The following is a 21,394-nucleotide window of genomic DNA, read 5'->3' as shown; positions in this document are numbered from 1 at the left end:
ACGCACATCCAGCCTACTGCTACAATGGATGCTTTTGAGACGCAAGTCAGGGGTTAACAGAATTCTGTCAGCATCCGGAGACGACCCCTCTCGATGCAGTGGAGTGCTTTCCCTGTATTTCACTCCGGTGTTCTTTATTCAAACCTACCAAGCAGGGCTCTTTTTGTGTGCGGCATGCCAACACCAACACCCTATTCAACAAATCCTTGCCAGACAGACACATTTCGCCTGCTTTATAAGGCATTAAAAAGCTAAAAAGAGATCAATCTAATTCAAACTATTCAATATCACAAAATAATTTGTGGAAAGAGGATTTTGGAAAATCCAACTGTGACTCTGCATAGACCTGTTGTCGTTTTTTTACACTATCAACATCTGTATAGTACAAATTAAATTTTTTGGGATTGTTATTACACAGCAGTTTTTTTTTGTGCATATGTTGGCCTTTTCAACATAAAACATATATAATGTATGGTAGGTGTAAGTAAGGGTTTTTGCTGAGGCCAGTGGTCTTTCTCATTGAAAAGGAAGGCTTTTGTCAACACCCTCTGCTTGCCAACTGGCACTATAATCCTTTCAAGACATGGGAACATGACGGGATTTTTAAGTTGCTTCTAAAGCAAGAGGTGCACTGATTGCAATGGAACGCTAAGCTCTTTGTAGACGGTTTTGCTCTGCATGCTTGGCAGGAACCGTTTAAAGCTCTCCTCAACGATTGGGGATTTTTGTCACTGGGAACATGTGCAGGATTTTAGTATTTATTGGCTTGCAATGTCCCCATTGCATTCGCATAATAACATATGTTTTAAATAAATAAAAAGTAATTAAGAAATAAAGAAAGAATTTGAAATATATATTAAATATATGAATATATTTATGAATAATAAATAAATATATACAATATATCAATATAATTATATGAATATAATAAATAAATATATGAAATCTATAAAATTACATATAATTGTATATAGAAAACTTGAAAACATAAATGAATAAACAAAAGCAAAATCCCGTCAGCATATTTTAAGACTTGAAATATTCCATGTATGTGTCATGGCTAGCTGTACATAGTGTGTGGTGAAGTTTCCTCTGCTTCATGGTCTTGTTTGTGTAGCCTGTGGTGGGTTTATGACCTCTGGACCGGAAAGGTTGCCGAGCTTGGTCCATGTGGCCGTGTAATGATGGGGTAACTTAGAAAGTTCACTTATTTATGGCTCCCTCCCTCTTCCCTATGATGGCCACATCAAAGAGCACCTGCAGGGAGGCAAATTGGTGTTAAGTGGAGGACCTCCTGTGGACGCCTGCCCTCTCCATCATGATAAGAACACGGAGAAATCTGGATAGGATTTTATGGAGACCTGCCACACAGGAGCAGGAAAGTCTCAGCTCATGCCAGAACACTGATTCACCCCGGACTTCACACACAGCTGGACACCCTACAGATACGCCTGAAGGAACGGCCCTTGCATGTGCCCCAAACTCTTAATTAGAAAAATCAAAGGCCTTTCCCTCCTTTAAACCCTGAATACATCCAATCAAATGATCCGGAGAGCAGATAAGCTCCAGTGTTGAGCAGTGTAAGAATTCACGTCACATGTCACTTGAAATAAAACAGTGAGCAGCATAACATAAAATCTAATCTAACATGTTATATTATAATATAGAATGAAATATAATATATAATCATTATTTAATGTAAATTAATATAGAAATATTTATAAATCACTTTTTTATTGGTTCTGTGCTTGAGTAAATAAAGTTGAAATATAATCTAAGGAGAAAAATCAAGCACAAGTAATCTGATGCCTTGATTATTTTCAAAAGGATCATGTTTTACAGGAAACCCATAATTATAGGTAATTTTACATACTAAATATAATTTCAATGTCATGCAAGTAAATCTAGAACATTCAACAAATTCATGCTTTAATTTTGCACAGCAAAACTGGTGATCAGCTGATAAAGTGTACAATAACACAAGCCTAAAACATGAGCGTGCTCACATCAGCAAGACAATTACACACTTGTACTGCCTCTCTCTAGGCTGAGAATATATGCTGGGTAGCTGATAGTCCCTCATGCGTCTTTCCAAGCCACCCAGAGTAAAGAATCCTGAGAGAAAGAAGAAAAGAAATGACTGTGGAGTTAATTGAGAACAGAGCGCGGCCGGAGCGGCTAATCAAACACAGCCCTGGCAACCACCTTCACTCAGCTGTGTCCAAAACATTCTCTACCCCTCTCTCTCTCTCTTTGGCTCAGCCAGATTTCCGTACACCATAAAGCTGGCCAGGCATCTGTTGAGTAACCTAACCAGAGAACATTTGCGCAGACTGTGGAGAAACAAGCAGAGTGACAATCCCAAGCTTATTATGGGTATTATTGCCATAAAAAACAAGCAGTGTCCTTTACAAGAAACAACAAAAATCTGGCATTTACTCAAAGTCACTCAGATTCTGTAATCACCAGTAACCAAAAGTCACATGGCAAAGGCCAATGAATCATAACAGCCATTAAGAAACATAGGCCATTAAGGCAACAAAGGTCAAGCAACTGAAAATTGAAGTCACATACTATAATTTAACATCTGCTCTCCGTCAAAAATGTTCACCAGAGACTATTTCATCTTTACATAATTAATCAGTTTAGACTTCAGCAGGACTTAGTTTACTCAGCGAGAATTATAAATGGTTTGTTTTTCAAAACAGAGGCGAGTTTCCTGCTCACTGTGACTGACAGCTAATGCCTGGACGCTGGAGCATCTGAAATCCTTCTGAAACATGCATACTCCGTCTGAATCTTTGAATTCAAGATGAAAATGTTGTAAAGTGTGAACAGATGTAGATTTACGATGCAGACGAGGCTTGTAAATAAAGTTTAAGTGTCAGCTCTGGGAAAGGAGAAGTTTGATGGACAGCAGCATGTCTTTAGTGATGGCCACTGTGGTGTGCTCTATACGAGAGTCTTTCACCTCTTCACTTCTTCTGACTTTGCGCTGACACATGCTGATCCCATTCACAGAGTAAACAAGAACTCTCTGTGGCATTAGTCATGGTGTTTTACCAACAGATGACTGAATTCATTAAAGTTTCTCGCCTGAGGAGCTAGAGGACTGCATCTTTACTTGTTTTAACTAGTTCAATTACTATTAGAATTTGAATCCCATAATTCAATATTTGGGAAGAAAAGACACCAAAGAAAGATGATTATATTAAAGATTTTTACATTTTTGGAATACACATTTTAGAGAGTGTCCTTAGCAGTCAACAAATTTTTTATTTATTTTCATGCAGTTCACAGTGAGCAATTTTGCAACTGAGTTTGTCAGTGTGTTCAATCTAGACTAAAGGGAATAAGAATTGATGTTATATATTTAAATACAATATTTATATAATGAACTAAATACTAGTTAAATTAATAGTCCTTATTGTTATAAATGAAAATAATATATGAATATATGTTTTTCTTGTGAGAATAATACATTTGATCTAAATTTAAGTATTTGAAACTCTTGAAAAGAGGAAGTTCATCCTTTCTGATGGATAGATATCAAAATCTCAGAGGAATCACGTAGGAAATCATTTCTTAAAGTAAGCCAGAAATGTGAGGAGGAAGCTGTACAGGATCACAAAGCAAACATTTACATTTATTCGTTTAGCGGAGGTTTTTGTTTAATCCAAAGTGATTTACAAATGAGGAATGCTGCTACGGATCCTCTTAGATAGCAACCACTCCATAGACATTTTTGTTATTTTCCAACTCTTTCTGACTCACGGATCCATGAAGAAAGACACTTAAGGGCTAGCTGCAGTATAGCAGCACCCTGTCTACATGTCTGACTGCTGGGTCACATTTCACCTAGACTCGCTCCACTGCCTCTGTAGTGCCACTGCCTCAGTCTAACAGTCAGCACCTTTTAAGGAGTCACTTACAAGTGATTCGTGAACCCGAAAAATCCTGATATAACTGATGTGACCTTCTCTCAAACAAGTAAAAGAGCCATCTTGTCGTAACCTTTTTTCCTGCTCTTAGAAGTCAGGGGATTTTAAGCAAGACGTGTTCTTGTTCACTCTGCTGCCTGAGGCACATGTTGGGCTTTGTGGTTTTGAGTTTCAATGACAAAATAAACTTGTCTGCACTGTCTGAGCATGCTTAATATTTATGAATGAGAAAGACTGTAGTTAGTGTTCTTTGCTGTGACTGTGACTGTTTATCTTTCTCGCTGCTCCATGTGTTTGTAAAAAATAATGTTTCACTTTCAGCATGAGATCTGACTCATTGCAAATAATTATCAATAACATACTTGGAGCTATCAGGAAACTCTTCGACTTTTTATGGTTTTACTGGAAAACAAACAACCCATGATGTCCTTTCATTTTTGCTGCTCTCAGGCCATGGCTCCTGTTCTTAACCTCTTCGAGAAACCCTGAGTATTCCACTGTGATTTAGAGGAAATTAGGAATCTGGAATCATATAACAGGATGTATTGCTTCATGGTGGCAGCGGACAGGCTTTCAGTGCGATGGGGCAATCAGTGTCCTCTCTGCAGGCCGACCCTCTGGGTTTGCTGTTGTTGATTGATGTGTGCAAAAGATCCTTCTGCCCTGGTCTATACTCCCACAAAATGCTCTCACACCCCACTGGGTGTCCATAACCTGCTGACTATCTCTGTCATCACTCTTGACAAAATCCAGCTTTAACACGATGTAAAACTGAATACATAAACAAATAAATTCTAATGACTCAATCTTTTAATGACAACCAATTTGCTAAACCTTCTCTTCTTTATTTGATGCTATTGCAGACATAACTGTTTATTTATAAACTCTTTGTAAAGTCTGTTTAATTATAAGAATGCATTGTATGTAAAAAAAATTGTGAGTAGTAATGGCAATAAAGGCTTAATTCACTGCCTGCTTTAGTTTCTTTGTAGGCCAGGTGGCGGGTTCTCAGACACCGCTGAAGCGTCCTGCCAAAATTCAGACTTTTACAGGAATTCTAATTCTACACCAGCCCTCAGTGTTGGGCAATCACTTATAAAAAGAACAAGAACAAAACAAATGAAGACTCAAAGACATATGAAGTCAGGATGAAAGCAGTATTCTGAAGTATAACAAAACTTTAAAACATGAAAACTATACTAACAAGTATTACGTATATTAATATAGGCTATAATATTTTTATATCACACACAACTGTTCAAAAATCTAGGGACGAGTAAGAAATTAAAAAATATATATGTTTAGCAAGGATGCATTAAGTTGATCAAAGACTTTTGCATTGCTACACAATGTAAATGATACTTAGAATAATTGCTGTATAACTGTTTTAATGTATTTTTTATCAAATAAATGTAGCAGGAGACTTCTTTCTAAAGCATTTTGTAAAATCTTACCGAACCCAAACTTTTGAATGGTAGTGTATATATAAGGGATAAGAGATAGATAGCTTGCCAATGAATGATATTTGATTATTACTAATTATTATTTTTTGTCTAAAATGAAATATAAATGAATAAGTCCAGTCAGTACAATGCTACATGTGAATACAGACATCACAGATACAAATACAGTTTTAAAAAATAATGTATGAAAATTATACCTTAACTTTAAATGTATATGCCCGATATAATGTTCATGCAATGTTGACTGAAAATTAAAAAATATATATTTAATGTAATAAACACCAGTTGATTTTGTATCAGTATACAGTCCATCTTTAACAATTTTTCCTTTCTCTTTGGAGTGTTACAAGCTCTTGGTGTATGAATAAGATCTGTAAAGTTGCAAAGACTAAAGTCTCAAATGCAAAGAGATATTCTTTATCAAAGTTCATCAAGGAGTCAACCATGCCCTCCTAAAATACCTCATTTAAACACACCACCATATGTCTATTTAATGATGTGGGAAGATTTGCATAATGCCACCAATGCCGTTGTTTGTCGTTTCTCCGAAAACAAATGCAGAAATGGCTTTATGTTTACACAGACCAATATGCAATGCAATGCATAAAAAGACAGTATAAGACATTACAACAAGTAAATATGTCCCCACTGGATGCAGAAAATACCTAATTTGTAATGGGAATTGTAAGTATTGTCTCGTCGCACTGGGACACTCCATCACAGTATAGTAAGGGCGTAACATTTCCGACATAAGCTTGAGGGATCTGGCCAATCACAACACACTGGATAGCTAGTCAATCAGAGCACACCTCGCTTTTCAGAATGATGAGCTTAAATTTGGTATTTGGTATACCGAAAATATGGTATACCAAATACAACAACAAAAAATAATTGTTCTTTTTATCAATGTCATATTACCCCTTTAAACCTCCTAAAATATATATTTACAGTAAATGCTTCTGACTTCTAAGAGCTCTTTTACTTTTGAAGCTCCACCAATCAGAATTCAGGTTCTCCAGATCTTCCCATGGGTTACAGATGTCGAGAACTTTTGGAGCCCTGCATTGTCTCCACTATTAAGTGAAGAATCTGTGTTTCAGCAGTGAAAGGCTGCAACTATTTTTCGTATGGTTCTGCTCCATCTGTTGATTGGCCAAATTGGTGGTCAAAGCAGGGAAAAGTTTGTGACATAACAGAGGAAGCAAAGAAGCAGGCACAAAAGCACAGCCGGCTGGTCCCTTTCCATTTCGGACCTCAATGAACCAGCAGAAGTGCCCCCATGCTGGGTTCGATACCTCAATGGCTCCCTCACCCCAGGATGAGCCATGCTTTTATATGTGTTCAGCCAATTCGTTTTCTCCTAGGACACATTGGTATGTTGTCTCGCATGCTTCTTAAGATGTTGAATAGAAACTGGAAATGTGTGTACAGCTCAAGCTAAATGAGGGGTGGGGGGTGTAAAGATTTGAACAGAATGATAAGGTGCACATTTCTGTTTAAAGTATTTTTTAATTTAGCAGTGCCCTTCAGAGCCTATATGGCTTTCAGATATTTAGTCGTTTTCCTCAAGACAAAATAACTGCATTCATCCAATTCAAAAAGTTTACGCATCATTTTGCCGTCTTGAACATCAGTGAATGTGTTCACCTTTTTAATAGTTGTTTTTGAGTTCTACTATTGCCCAATGTGAAATGATGGGATTTTAAAATCAAATAGTCACTGTTAATAAGTGTTCAAAATATGCAAAAGATGCTAGAAAACTGTATGATTCATGAAAACTGCTAATACTATTCTTTAAGAAGAATACCAATTTGGCATTAAAGGCAGGGTAGGTAAGAAATTTATAAACAACTTTCTTCCAAATTTGTTTAAACTTTCTATTTATATCAATGCATAATTAAAATGTAAGTACTCTGATAAAAAGAGTATAAAAATCGAGTGACTCTAGACCGTTTAATCTGTATTAAACACAGCTCATTATTTCCTTTCGGCACGAAACATTGGCTTAGGCGACTGTCACTCTCTCGCAACCATGGCAACCACCCTTTTGCCACACATGACCTGCCCACTTGCGTACGCACGTTTGATTTGAGGAATTCAAGAGGCACGGATCCTAGGAATACCAAAACAATGGCAGAGAAACAGCAAGCAAAATTCACTGTACCGGCCTATGCAGTTAGTGAAGGCAAACCAGGCAAAAAAAGGAAGACAGTAACAGTACAAGAAAAGGCAATGAACAAAAAGTCTTTGGATAAACAAAGAAATAAAACGCGAGTTAATATCGGCGTGCCTTTCCAGCGATGGCTGGAACTGAGGGAACTCAAGTGCTCCTTGCCCTGCCCTGCACTTCGACCACCCCGTCCTCGGCATCTACTTCCTCGGACCCTAGTTGCACGGCCTCTTGCACGACCTCCTCTGCTTCGCCCTCGACCCCGGACCTGTCCTCGAGCTGACGATGCGGTACTTGTCTCTGGAGTGTAACGTTAGTCCTCATCAGAGTCAACAATGCTTTCATCATGGAAACTCTTACATGCAGAACAACGTATATGTTATGAATCTTACACGAAATTCATCTTCATCACAGTGTAAATGATGGTAATGGAAAAACGTGTATCATGCAACCTGTTTTTAGCTTTGCCTTATAGATAACTAGCTCGTTAGCGAATCAAAAAATATATATTTTAAACTTTACCAATATCAATATGCTAGCTTGATAGTGAGTACTAAAATACATCTTGTTTGTTTATCTTCATAATTATAAAGTTATTTTTATTACATGTGATTCTGACATGATTTCACTACATGCACTCTGCTCCTTCCTCTCCGCTCGTCTCAGGTAAATAATGCGTCTTCCAGCTCAGTGGTCGGAGTCGCGCGTTCATGTGTTTTGGGGGCGTGGCTTTAGAAGGCGATCAGAAGGGAGGGGGTGGTGTGAATGGAATACTGTCAAGTGAATAAGACACTGATAATTTTCAGAAAACATAATATTATTATATAAATAATAAACCATTTATTTAAAGTTAAAGGAAACTTCAAGGACATCATGAAAATGTTATATATTATATATATAATATATTAAAGTGAACAAGTTGTAAATATTACCATTTATGGAAATGGTAACCAAAATCAAACCAAGAAGGATTGTTGCAAGGACACTTAATCCGGTCTACCAAAGAAATGTGAGAATGTTGTGCCACTTTGGTCTGTTTGATGTGCAGCGGTGTCTGACTGTGTCCGATTGTATAGTATTGAAGATTTATGATTCAGCCAGGCATCTGAGTGTGGTTGAACAGTTGTGAACGATTATGGTGGAACAGTAAATCTCTGTGCTGCGCTCATGCTTCAGGGGAATGGAGCAGGTTTGTCATGTTCATTTTTTAGCAAAGTGTAGCAAATGCATTGCATAGAGAGAGTAAACTGAGATCAGCTAACAGTCCAACACATGTATATATGAAACAATCACCACCACACCAAATCTAGCCTGCAGATTCAGATTAGCAGCAGAAATGCTAATAAATATTCTTTTGACTTTGGATACTTGTGATTGGTGCTGGGGGTTTAGATCACATCCCTTTAAACTCTAGTGTTCTTAGATAACTAATAGCTTCTCGAAATCTTACTTACTCTCTTGAATTGTGCAATACGTTTACATAATAATGTTGGCAATGCATCAGAACCTTCTGGATGAATCTTCACATACAGATCACACAGTACCATTTATCCTTGACAATTGTGTACTAACAGGATATGGTACTTTGACAAAAATGGCAAGGACAACACTTTCAGATTGTGCAATGCTTGAGAACAGTGTTTCCTGGCATTAGCATGAGAGCCCTGCATGTTTTGATTAGCTTTCTTGCTTAAACAACAAGCTTGTTAGTGCAAAGACAGAATGTTAACAATGGAGATCACATCATCGAGCCAAAATGCTTTCCGTAAGCTTAAATTATTCCATAGATATTTGGATATCCAAATAAATACACCGGTACCAAGAAAGATAAATTGTTGTTTCAAACACATTTCATTTGATAAAATTATTAATTTGGCACTGCATTCTGTAATCTTTATACATTGGTCTGAAATTCAAAGGATAGTTTGCTTCTATGCTATAAAATCCCATTACATTTATCATTGATACACAAGAACCTCTTTTACAGGACCAGTTCATCCAAAAATAAATATTCTGTTATCATTTACTCATGTCATTCCAAAACCATATGATTTTTTTTTTTACTTCATTGGAGCATGAAAGTTCAGGTTTTAATAGAATATTCCCACATTCCTCTTCAGTATTATGAAAGTAAATGAAGACTGAGTTTTCAAACTCCAAAGATTAAAAAAAAAAATTCTCCAAAATAAAAACTAATTAATAGGATTAGTTAATGTGAAGCACACTGTTGTTCAAACATTTTTTAAACGTTTTATATATATATATATATATATATATATACTGCAGATTGAGCAGGGCTGCACTTTAGATAACATAGAAGATATATCCTTGATAACTTATTATGGAGCTAGGAACAAGCACAAATAAGCAATTACACTTTAGAAACAAGACCCAAAAAACGCGACCCGCGACTACCAATATTTGTAAGCGACTTTACAGAAACAAGCCCAAAGTCACTTATAATACGCGGACTTGGCAACACTGAAAAGCCAGAACCAATGCCGTAAAGGGTGTGTCGTGATAATGCACGTTATCGTGCGACTCTTTTACCGGGTGTTTTGAAGTAGGTCAATGTTCGCGACGAAAATATGTGCAAAACTGTAATGAAGCAGAGATCAGTTAGTTCCTCACCATCCGCGCTGAAGCTTAGATCGTTCGCCATTTCAAATGAAAGTTAATGTGCCTAGCGTTTTCGACTCTTACATCAAACGTCACATCCTGATGTGTCACGTGTCATTAAGGGGCCTTTACTGGTCGTGAGTGAACGCACGCACAGCTTCCGGGAATTCACTGTCAGTGTGAATGAACCAAAATCTAACGATCCGGGAAAAATTGCCGGGACACATTACCCGTGTATTATCCAGAATCTCAGGGAAAGGGGCTTTAAGTGATTGGAAGATCAACGTGCTAGAAGATTGTCTGCACAAACACTGGCTGTGAGATAAGTAAATATGTGTGAAACACATCTGCTCTCTCTGCATTCAGATCTCTCCGTTTGCTCTCATTCACTTCGACTAGCTGATTTTATTTCTCCCAACTCATCTTCATCAACTGTAGTTGCCATAGAGCCAATGACAAAGACAAATGTAATGTGATTTCCCTCTCTCAGCACAAAGAGCAATAGCAGATGTTGTCCACAAAGTCCCACACAATGCTTAAAAAAGAAAAAAAGGAAAAACGTGACGTGACATACGGCCAAGTATGGTGACCCATACTCAGAATTAACATTATCAGCTTAAACAGCTTTTCAAAGTCATAAGACGATGAAAAACATAACAGGATCGATCTAATCATATAAAAATGATTGAAAATGGGACATATTAAGTGAGAATAAGAATCTTATTCAAGAAACTTCTTGAAACTGCTTTTACATGATTCCTGTTGCAGGCTGTGGCCAATCCTTTTTTGAACTATCAGCCATCAGTGTTTCAGGACATCTAGTCCCACTCAGAGGTGCATGTCTGCAGCTAGCCCCCTCATTTCCATCTCAGTCTGACAGTCAGAGGTCTGTGCGGGGTGTACAGGACAAACAGTGCCGAGAATCCATTCACAAGACTGCCATGTGACCCGTTACCAGCATAAAAGAAGAAAATCATGGGGCCCATTTACAATCTGTCTCCCATATAGAGGAAGGGCCGAGGTTAGTAGTCACATGGAGATGCCATATTTTGATAACTATTAAATTTTAAATAAAGAGCCAAATTATTTTTCTAATAGTTGTCTGTATGCTGGTTTAAAACACCAACACAATTCCAATGTCATCATCACATTTTAGCTGAATTTAAAAACACGACCACAAAACACTAACTCAGGCACAAGTCAATCATACAATTGCAAGGACATTTTCCATACATTTTTAGGTTGAACTGCTTGTTCAATTTTTATTGAGGCAAGTAGTCACATGTGCTTTATATGCTGCAAATTTATTCACATTTTTACCTTTGAAATTTTCAGTTTAACAATTTTTCATAATTGGTTTACAATTAAAATTTTGCTTAAATAGTCTTTGACAACTTAGTGTCAAAGTGTGAGAACATATGTTTGTGTTAAAAAGAGTCTTGTTCCTGCACAATAACGGTGGAAATGTTCAATATATTTGTTCAATATATGTACCTACACAAAAAGTGTGACCACTAACCCCTGTATCTACCATTATAAATCTATAAAGGAACTCATTTAATATCAGAATTTCATTCATGGGTTCAAAATCATTGTGCTCTTTTGGGAGGTTTGACATTATGAGTTCGGTACAGAGATTATTTATTTATTTATTTATTTTTTGGCCAAACTGATGGAACGGAACAGAATAATATGAGAATGTCTTTTAGTCAAAATAACCCTATGAAGCTGATAAATCCTATTTAAACTACAAAGATCCAGCAGTTAGCAAATTAGATTGGGTCAATTCTTTCAGTACAAACAAATTTTGTTAACCACAACATTGACATAGATATGGTCACCCTGGTGGCTGGTATGTCTGGGTGGGACTCCATCACTCTGCAGGCATATGGGGGGCATGGAGTCTACAGGGCTGGATTTAGACACTAGAAGGCTCTTCTCGTGTCAATGATAACACTTCTAGTTCCCCTGTTGGCAGCATGTTTACTTAACTCAGGGGTATTCCACAGCAAGACCCCCAACACTCCATGTGGGGCGACTAGGACAGCGCAAGATCTGAGGATGACCTGACACCTCTTGTAAATGGAACTTCCCTCATTACAGTCAGATGATAATCTAAAGGGTTAATGAGCTTTAATCCAAAATTACTTGATGAATATTCTTAATCCATGGCTTTGAAATGTTTTATTGTGAGTAATGAGGTTCTGATAGTTTAAGATCATTTTTAACATCTTTTTTTTAACAAATTAAATTTTGAAAATACAATGCTTGTAAACAGCACATTCAGAAAAAGTAGTTTAATTTTTGTGACCCACTTCAGTACAATCACTTCATTCCTCATAAGCTCTGCACCGTAACAAAAAAAAAAAAAAAGCAAATCCATCTGCTATTATTCAAAAACACACGGCTGGTCTACAAACCATAGAACTGAACACAATAATTCCTTAAACATTTCTGATGGCTTCCTTCAAATATGTATACATTTATAAATATGTTTAGATATGTAGAGAATGTATTATTTATGAATGGAAAGGTGGGTAAAAGGTGGAATATTTTGTAAAAAACAAACAAAAGTGAGAATAGGAAAACAAAATAGGCTCATTCAGAATTACAAAACACATTTTTTTTTTCAGTTGGATTTTCCCTAAATTTAGAGCTCTTGGTCTGAGGAGGCTTTAGAAATAAAGTGAAAACTATAGAACATTCTGCTTACATCTCTTGTTATCCACTGGCCAACTGGGAATTTGCCTGCAGAATCTCAGGGTGGGTGTGAACTCTCCCACCAGTGGAACCTTGTAAAATGACATCTGCATTCACCTCCGGGCTTTTGAAGAGAGGAAAACTGAGCACTCAAAGACTTTAAAGGCATTAAAAAGTTAGTTTAAACACACAGTAACTAAAACTTAGAATGACTCCAATAAAATAGACACAAACATTTAAAAGCTTTAAAATAACGTCAAACAATGTTTATTCCTATCTTTCAGCATTCTTTAAAATTAGATATATAAGCGTAAAATGTCTTAAGTTTGAACAACAACAACAAAAAAAGCAAGTCTGACATAAAATCTGGACTGCCCCTTCACTTACTAATGTGTCAGGGTAATTGACTGAGCGTGTGATTAAATGCATGCCAACACTTGTACCCCTCACTGCACTGCTGGCACACACGGGCCACTGAGCAGCAGGTTTGACCCGGTGAGCTGGGTCTGTTTAGAGTCCTATTACATGAGAACTCACCCCTCTCCTCTGGAGCTTCGTTCCAGGACAAGAGTCTAGCGGGGCATAGCTATATCCTTGGAAACTGAGAACACATCTGTGTCCTATTATACAAACTAATACACCCCCTCCCCATCAATGCCTCCCCACTCCGATTTAAATAGAGGTTTTGGCGGAAAGGTCTGGCCCAATATAAAACTAATTGTTCGCTTTCCCCTTTTCAGTTTCTGTCTGATTCTTCTTAGGAGTAAGATGAAACAATAACGCAGATATATTTATTTATTTATTTAAATTACAATTTTCATGAGTATTTGTTTGTTGCGAATACAAGGGATACAATTAATTCATTTCCAAAAAAGTCATTTATGAACATAAACTGCAAACCAGTATTTATGGTAAACTGGGCTGTTACAGTCTATAGAACTTGGAAAAGCCAGAGGTCTGCATCTGTTTGCCTTTAGTCGTGGTAAACTCTGCGAGTAGTTTGGTGGGATCTGTGGCTGAATTCAGGATAACAGAAAAATACACAATGAAACTCTGAAAACACAATTCAAGCAGAAAGACTTTAGAAATGTAAAGGTCAATGATGTGACTAATCCAGTAAGTAAAATACAGTACATTAGGAAATGCAATGCATAAGAATGACTATCTTTTTATGATAATTATGTTTTTTAAATTTCTGAATAATTTGTGTAGGATTTATATAAAATGTATAGACAGTGTAGCTAAGAGGCTGTATACAAGAATCTATGAAAAGACAGAAATTCTTTACAAATTTGGCATAACTAGTGTGACCAATGTTTTATTTATGGGAAAATAAGCCCAGAAGCAATACTGTTCATTTCATGGGTCACAATATTCATTTTCACAATATTCATCACCAAACTTCAAATATGACATATCATGAATAATAAATAAATAAAAAACTGCTCCATTGAAAAAGCGAGTATTTTAATTTGGTTCGAGAATAGTAATTGAGGCTATCTGTAGGCTATAGCTGACAAATCATCGTGGGAACACCCACTTTCTCTTTTTGAAGGTGGGGGTGTCTGGAGTAGAGCCTGCGCGTAGATTTAACTCAGAGACGCAGTTGCTGCTGTCACAATTGCTCCAGGATTCTAAATTGTGCAGATCTCTTCTTCACACCGCAAACATGGATCTGAAACTAATCGTAATATTCGCTCTGATGGCGGTCGTCATTCATGCACCGGTTTCAAATGGTGAGTGATTATTCAACAGATACTTTGCAAGTTTTTACATTATTTTTGCACTGTGCATAAAGCTTAGACGCATGTTTGCTGTATTTTGGCAAGATTGCAATCCGTTCATTAAAGTCATTCGCAACTATTGCAAACTACAAAATATTAATGGTTTTTACGTAAACGTGGACCTGCGTGTAAAATTACCCGTATTTCATTGCATTTACGCATTTGCATTTACAGTGTTTATTAAACCCAGAACAGTTTTATTAATAAGAAATCTAATACACTACGGGTTTAGTTTCTAATACCACGTGGATCATTCGCACCAGTTTGGTTTTATATTTTATTTGAAAATAACATAGGCTACGTGATTTATTCCAGTTACCAAACTGACACGCATGCGGTCAGGAGGGCAGAAAAGAAGCTGGCACGGCGTTGATTAATGTGTGTATTTGTCGCCCTCTTTGTTTTCTCTTAATTACCCACAAATTAGAGGATAAAACAGAAACCGCAGAGATAGCGCCAGTCTTTAGTTCAATCGAGCCAGTGCGCGCGGCTCTAACTATGGCTCGCGCGTTTACATGATAAAAAGAATAGATTACCAGAGAGGTCATTAGCATTTTACAAGTGGACTAAGGTGGATAGATCCGTTAAGTCGCAGGTACTTCACACCTCTGGGGGCTTGTGAGTGGGCAATGTCCGTTAAAGTATTTTCGTACGTGCAATCTTCACTTACAATGTAAAGCTGCTCGAGCTGTGAAGTCTCTGCTTCCTTGAGCGCGTAACAGGTCTGAACCAAATGGAACAATAATCCCGCGCTGCCATCATAACTCGCTCGCCTTAATGTGCACAAATGGGAAAGCTATTGAAATAATGTATTTACGTGCGCATACACTCAATTTAATCTGCATTTAGTTACAAATAAATCATCAAAGTATCATTGCACTAAGCATTTCTCATCAATAGTAATTACTTGAATTGCTTTATAAATACACCTTCAAATGTCTCAGTACATACAATCACCCCAGTTTATACCTTATAATATTATAAACTGAATTTAGAAAGCATATTTATTAAAATGTGTAGAATAACAAACAATATCGCAGTTATAATTTTATATACATTGCTAAACAATTATAAAATAAATCTTGTTTTGTAAGTTTTCATAGAAAAGCCATTAGAAGGACAACGCATCTTCAGTGTGTCAGCAAATTGTGCTGGTTGTTATTAGAGAGTGTTCCAATAATGGCTTTGGAGCTAGAATGATTAAGTAACAGTTTTTGAAAATCAACCAAATCTTTTAAGTTTCATTTTTAGTCAAGGATGCTGTTTTCTTTTATGAAGCACATCTGTGATGTGCTCTCAATGAAAATACCAGGCAAAAGTGATTAGCGTTTGTGTACTTTCTCATCAGGCTTCATTATTCATCATGATTTTGTCCAATGCTCACATGCACCGAATTAAAAGCATCACAGCAGCAGCTGAATTGAGTTTCTCTTTTCTTTTTTCTCTATTCTTCTCCAGCCAAGCCAATTAGCCTGGTAGAGAGATGCTGGTGCCGTTCCACAATCAACACAGTCCCACAGAGAAGCATTCGCGAGCTCAAGTTCCTCCACACACCAAACTGCCCCTTCCAAGTCATGTGAGTATCTACACTGTCTCTTTCCGACTCGCTCAGCAGCTCTGACTCTGATGAGGTGTCTGCCTGACCTAGAAACACATCACTTCACCCCATCAATCTCCAAATACTGAAGGGATACTGAATGGGACAGGAATTGGTCTCCTCTGTCTGGCATTATAATGTTGGACAGGCTCTCACAATTGCACACATCCAGAGGGAAATGCTTTAGGAGGGGGAAGGACCTTTAAGCATTGATGCATCTGTATTTTTTACAGGAAAATGACATCACTGAGGTCCGAAAAAGTTCCTCTTCAAGCTCTTTCTCACACATGTAAAGGACTTAAATTATGTGCTTAGCCACACACCATAGCCTTGCATGCTGATGAGAACTATCCTCCCTGTAATGTTTTTCACCTCTGTTGAGTGAAGTGTTCAAAACAGCTGTTTTATTTTAGTTTTTAACAAAGATTAATGGCAGTGCCGTGTCAAACTCCATTTCAAACCATACTTATTTTCCATACCATTAATGCTCACCAAGGTCTAAACAAAGACTTAAACTGTGTCAAATGGTCAGTGAAATAAAAAACAGCTGGTCAAACTCAAAATTCACAATACGACCAACGACTGACACAAAAGCCAAAGGCAAAGCCCTGGAGAGTAGATCAGAACCTGATTCCCAAAGCTCAAGAGCCCTTGATACTTCAAATCTGAATTGATGAGTGATGCTGGTAACACTATCTAGCAGTGTTTGCTGTTGGCCTTGACTTGCTGTGAAGTAATTACTACCTGCTGTTCGTAGTCCAGACCCTCTCAAACCCCTGCTGACTAGATCGAGATAGAGCAACAAATGCCAGACCCTGATAAACTGCTGCTACTTCAAAAGAGTCAGCTAACCAAATTAGAGGACATCCGTGAATTAAAGATAAGAAACTGATTAATTTAAATGATACAGATATGATGATGGTGGACACATTCTTTGAAGCTAACCTCGTCTCTGAACAAAGTTCTCATCTTCATGACATTTTCAAGGATTTATATTATGTAGTGCCATTAATTTGTGGGACCTTTAGGAATGTTTTACTCACAGGATTATGAGAAGGACAACGAATAACATCTGCAAATTTATTTGAGCATTTGAGTGTGTGATGAGCTATGATTTTTGCCAGAAACCCCAGGTTTTAAAGAGAATCATTTCTTAGAAAGCATTTCTAGCAACAACACACACAACCAAAGCAGACCCCAAAATTGTATTAATAATAACAATAATAATACATTATTATTATTCTATTCAACTATAATGATTTCCTTTAAAAAATAGTTTTCATTTATGTAATAACAGATTTTCAATATTGTAATACAAATACAATTTCTATATGAATTAATGTCAAACTTAACTTGATTTGATCTTATATTGCTAAAATATCTCTCGTTATTTTTTACAATTAAAAGTCAAAAATTACATTTGAACCTGAACCGGTTTTACTTAACATAGGAAAGAGTTTAATGATTTGTTTGTGTCAGTTGTAGCCAATTGAAAACAAATGGTTCACCTGTGCTGACAAGACACCTCTAATCTAATCGCTTTGCTGAGAGCTACAAGGAAGAGTGTGATAACAATCTGACCATCTGTTAAGACCTGTAGGAAAGACGAGAACTCAAATGCAGAAAAAGAATCAGGGTGATGAGAGACTGCAGTGTACTATCACTTACTAGAGAGAGGAGTGACTGAGAACTAACTGCTCGGCTGAGCTTGAATGAACAACTGTTCTGCTATTGTATGGCTGATGCTGACTATGGGGTTTCTATTGTACTGCATTCAAAATCTACGCACAATGGGCTCTTGTTGCTTTATACTTAGTAATGATTGATTTCTTATACTGCAATCTGAATGTCTAAAAAGTTCAGCACCAAGATATCATATATATATATACATATATATTCAAATAACGTATAATGAAAACTTGCATTTTTCCCCTACAGTGCTAAACTGAAGAACAACAAGGAGGTGTGCATTAACCCAGAGACCAAATGGCTGCAACAGTACCTGAGGAATGCCGTGAACAGGTAAGGACACCCTCTAGACAAATAGGAGCAGAGAAACGGAATAGGAAATACAGGGTATTGTTCTCAAATGCACCATAAATTGTCTTACAGATTCAATTTTATTCCAGTTAACCAAACTATACTTACTTATCCCAGATTAAATCGTGCACTGCATCAAATATCAAAGTCTCATTGTTATAGTTTATATAATAGTCTCCCAAGACCCTAAACATTAAAACATTGGTATTTCTTGTTTTTTTTTTTATTATTGTTTCTGTCCGCTTATAGTGGTGTGAAATATTTATCTTAAGTTGATGTTCAAGATTAGAAGCTACTGCCTAGCAAATGAAAAACATGTTCAGGCTTTGTGGCCTTGCCTTAATAGTTCCTCCGCTGATCTTTATCGTAAACGTCTAAAGAAAGCAAAACAAGCTTTTGTTGTACTGAATCATGCGAAGAAAGACATTTTCCCACATCTGATCATGAGCTTGATATATTAGATCAGGGGATTGGTTGCCTCCCTCTTCATTTCACCGCTAGCTGTAAGATTGTCATGCACACTCACATTAAATTTGGGTGGGGTGAATATAAAAGGACTTATGGATGTATGGCGAAGTAGCTGGTACCATCATGGTGTGTTTGTATCTATTAAACAGCAAAGGGACAGAAAAGTGTAAACTGTCCAGTCTGCACAACAAAACACTCATAGCCAGAGATGAATGATGGCTCCATGGGGCTGAACACCCATGAATGGCCGCTAGACGCTAATGAGTACATATACTGTGCGGTCATTAGTACAGCTCAATTAGGGAAAAAGGAAGTTGTACATCTGCAGGTAGTGAGGGAGGCTGCTGCCATCTGAAATACCTCCGGTCAGTGAGCCAGAGAGTTTTTTTTAACTAATTGCAGCATGCGGTTACTAATAGAAATTGCCTTTAAAAGTACAGAAATGTCGGTTACATTCTTGCCAGAAGCAGAATTTAGGTTTATTGTTGTAATCACTGTGGAGATTCAGGCTATTTAAAAATGTCCTGCTTCTCTTAACTAGTCATGAACACATTTAGTTAAAATAAATAGTCATTGAATTCTCCAGCGTTATGGCATGACAGTTTTCTCATTCTGAAGTTTTTCTTCTTTTCATTGCAGAATGAAAAAAGCTCAACAACAGCAGAACTAAGAAGTCTGTCCAGATGACAAGAGAATCTGACAGCCCACCGTCACAGATATGTACCATATAGTCCTCTGGCATGCTTGCTGACCCAGCACTTAACCTGCCAAATATGCATCCCCAGTAAATGACCACCAGACCATCATTGCCACCCATGTAGTCTCCTCTGTTAGCACCAAGTGCAATTTTATATGTATGACTGTATTTTTTTCTTTTTTACATATGATGTATATACAATGTTTTTATATATCGTCTTAAAACAGTAAAGAGCTATTTTTGGAGTCGTGCTTGCTCCTTGTTTGTTGGGTTATGTTGGGTTAGGCAGAACGGCAATGAGATAATGAGGTATTTTGGAGCAAACATTCAAAACTCTGAAATATATTTTAATCTCAGATATTAAAGAATATGTGACTTTACATTAGCAGGACTGAATTTCTGACAATTCATATGCATGCAAGTGCTTTGACAGAAAAATAAGGGCATTGATTTTTTACTATTTCGTTATGTATTTTACTACTTCATAACTTAGACATCTGTAACAGCATAAACTACATGTAAACATTATATAGCATATCAAAAAAAGAGTCACTTGTTTTTGTTCTTGGAAAAGGCAGGTTACTTTGCAAAACAAACATGAACATTTACCCAAATGGTTTTTGAATGACTTTATGTAATAGGTTTGGTGGAAGGCATTCGAACACCGATAGAAAGTCTTTTGCAACGTTCTGTATATACCAAAACATCTGTGCTTGCAAATGTTAATGGACCGATCAGAGTGTGCGTAAGGAGCTTGGTGTCACAACATAATAAATCTTGCTCCAGCAGAATTATGTAATGAACAGAGACATTAGAGATGTCAGTCAACAAAGAAAAACAATTCAGGTTAGTGAATTAAAAGCAGTGTTCTGCAAATACTAATTCATTCAATGATGAAAACTGAATTTAAAGCATGGTAGGCATGCTAATCTCAAAAAACAAAACAAAACAAAAACAGCAGTGTTAGTGGAACATTTGAGGCAGACCTTGAGGTAGAACTAATTGATGTAATGACTACCTACTGTATATATAACAATGCACTTTATAACCCCTTGTGACATTGACAGAAAAAAAAAGATTCTGAATGACACGCATGACGTAGTGAATAGTTCCAGCGTCTTTGTTTAGATGTAGTTATGACTGTATTGCCAAATGTATTAAACATCTGTATCTTCAGCATCAGAATTATTTTGGGGTTTATTTGATTTGATTCCCCCCCTAGTGAAGAACAACCTAAGTGAGTCCCTTGGAAAACCATTTTGTCTAGGAATACACATAATGTGAACACCAAACATATAGCAAAGTATGTCAATGCCTTCTACCTCTCCAAAGAAAATTAGTGTATGGAAATTGTGTTACATTACTCCCAATTTCATAATGTTGAGCCGTTAAAAAAAAACAGACCTCACAAACACAACCCTTAGGCACAAAATCTATAAAAAACCATAATGTGTACAGGATGAGGGATTATATCCCCCGCCAGTACAGTACATCTTGCAAAAAATATCATGCACTCTTTGAAAATGGCTATTTCAGAATGTGGTTAAAGCCATATAATTAATGAATATTTTTCAACATTTAGAAAATGAAAACAGACACAATAAATGTGATGCCAATAAATAAACCATTTCCAGGATTAAACAGCAAAGTAAGGGTCGTTTAATATATATATATATATATATATATATATATATATATATATATATATATATATATATATATATATATATATATATATATATATATATATTCCATCAAATTGCCAATATTCTCAATGTTGTAATATAAGTAACTGTGGAATATACTGTCCTTCCACTCATTTTTCCCACTTAATGTGAAGATTACTTCTGTGTAAATGGCAGCTTAAAGCATATCTGTTGTTCTTTCTTTTGTAAGTTTGTATATTGCCTTGATT

The 21,394-nt window shown here is 36.7% G+C and overlaps 1 protein-coding gene across 1 annotated transcript; it reads left to right on the top strand.

Annotated features, from left to right (window-relative positions):
- Positions 1-14,475: 14,475 nt before the first annotated feature.
- Positions 14,476-20,861, top strand: cxcl12a (chemokine (C-X-C motif) ligand 12a (stromal cell-derived factor 1)). The gene is made up of 4 exons (XM_026278199.1): positions 14,476-14,629; positions 16,136-16,253; positions 18,213-18,296; positions 19,422-20,861. The coding sequence occupies exons 1-4, from the start codon at positions 14,563-14,565 to the stop codon at positions 19,450-19,452; spliced, it is 300 nt and encodes a 99-aa protein (XP_026133984.1). The 5' UTR covers positions 14,476-14,562; the 3' UTR covers positions 19,453-20,861.
- Positions 20,862-21,394: the final 533 nt, after the last annotated feature.

This window comes from Carassius auratus, chromosome 13 (genome assembly GCF_003368295.1).
Source record: "Carassius auratus strain Wakin chromosome 13, ASM336829v1, whole genome shotgun sequence".
Lineage (NCBI taxonomy): Eukaryota > Metazoa > Chordata > Actinopteri > Cypriniformes > Cyprinidae > Carassius > Carassius auratus.
Note: the sequence above shows the minus strand (reverse complement) of the source record. Positions and strands in the feature narration are given on the sequence as shown.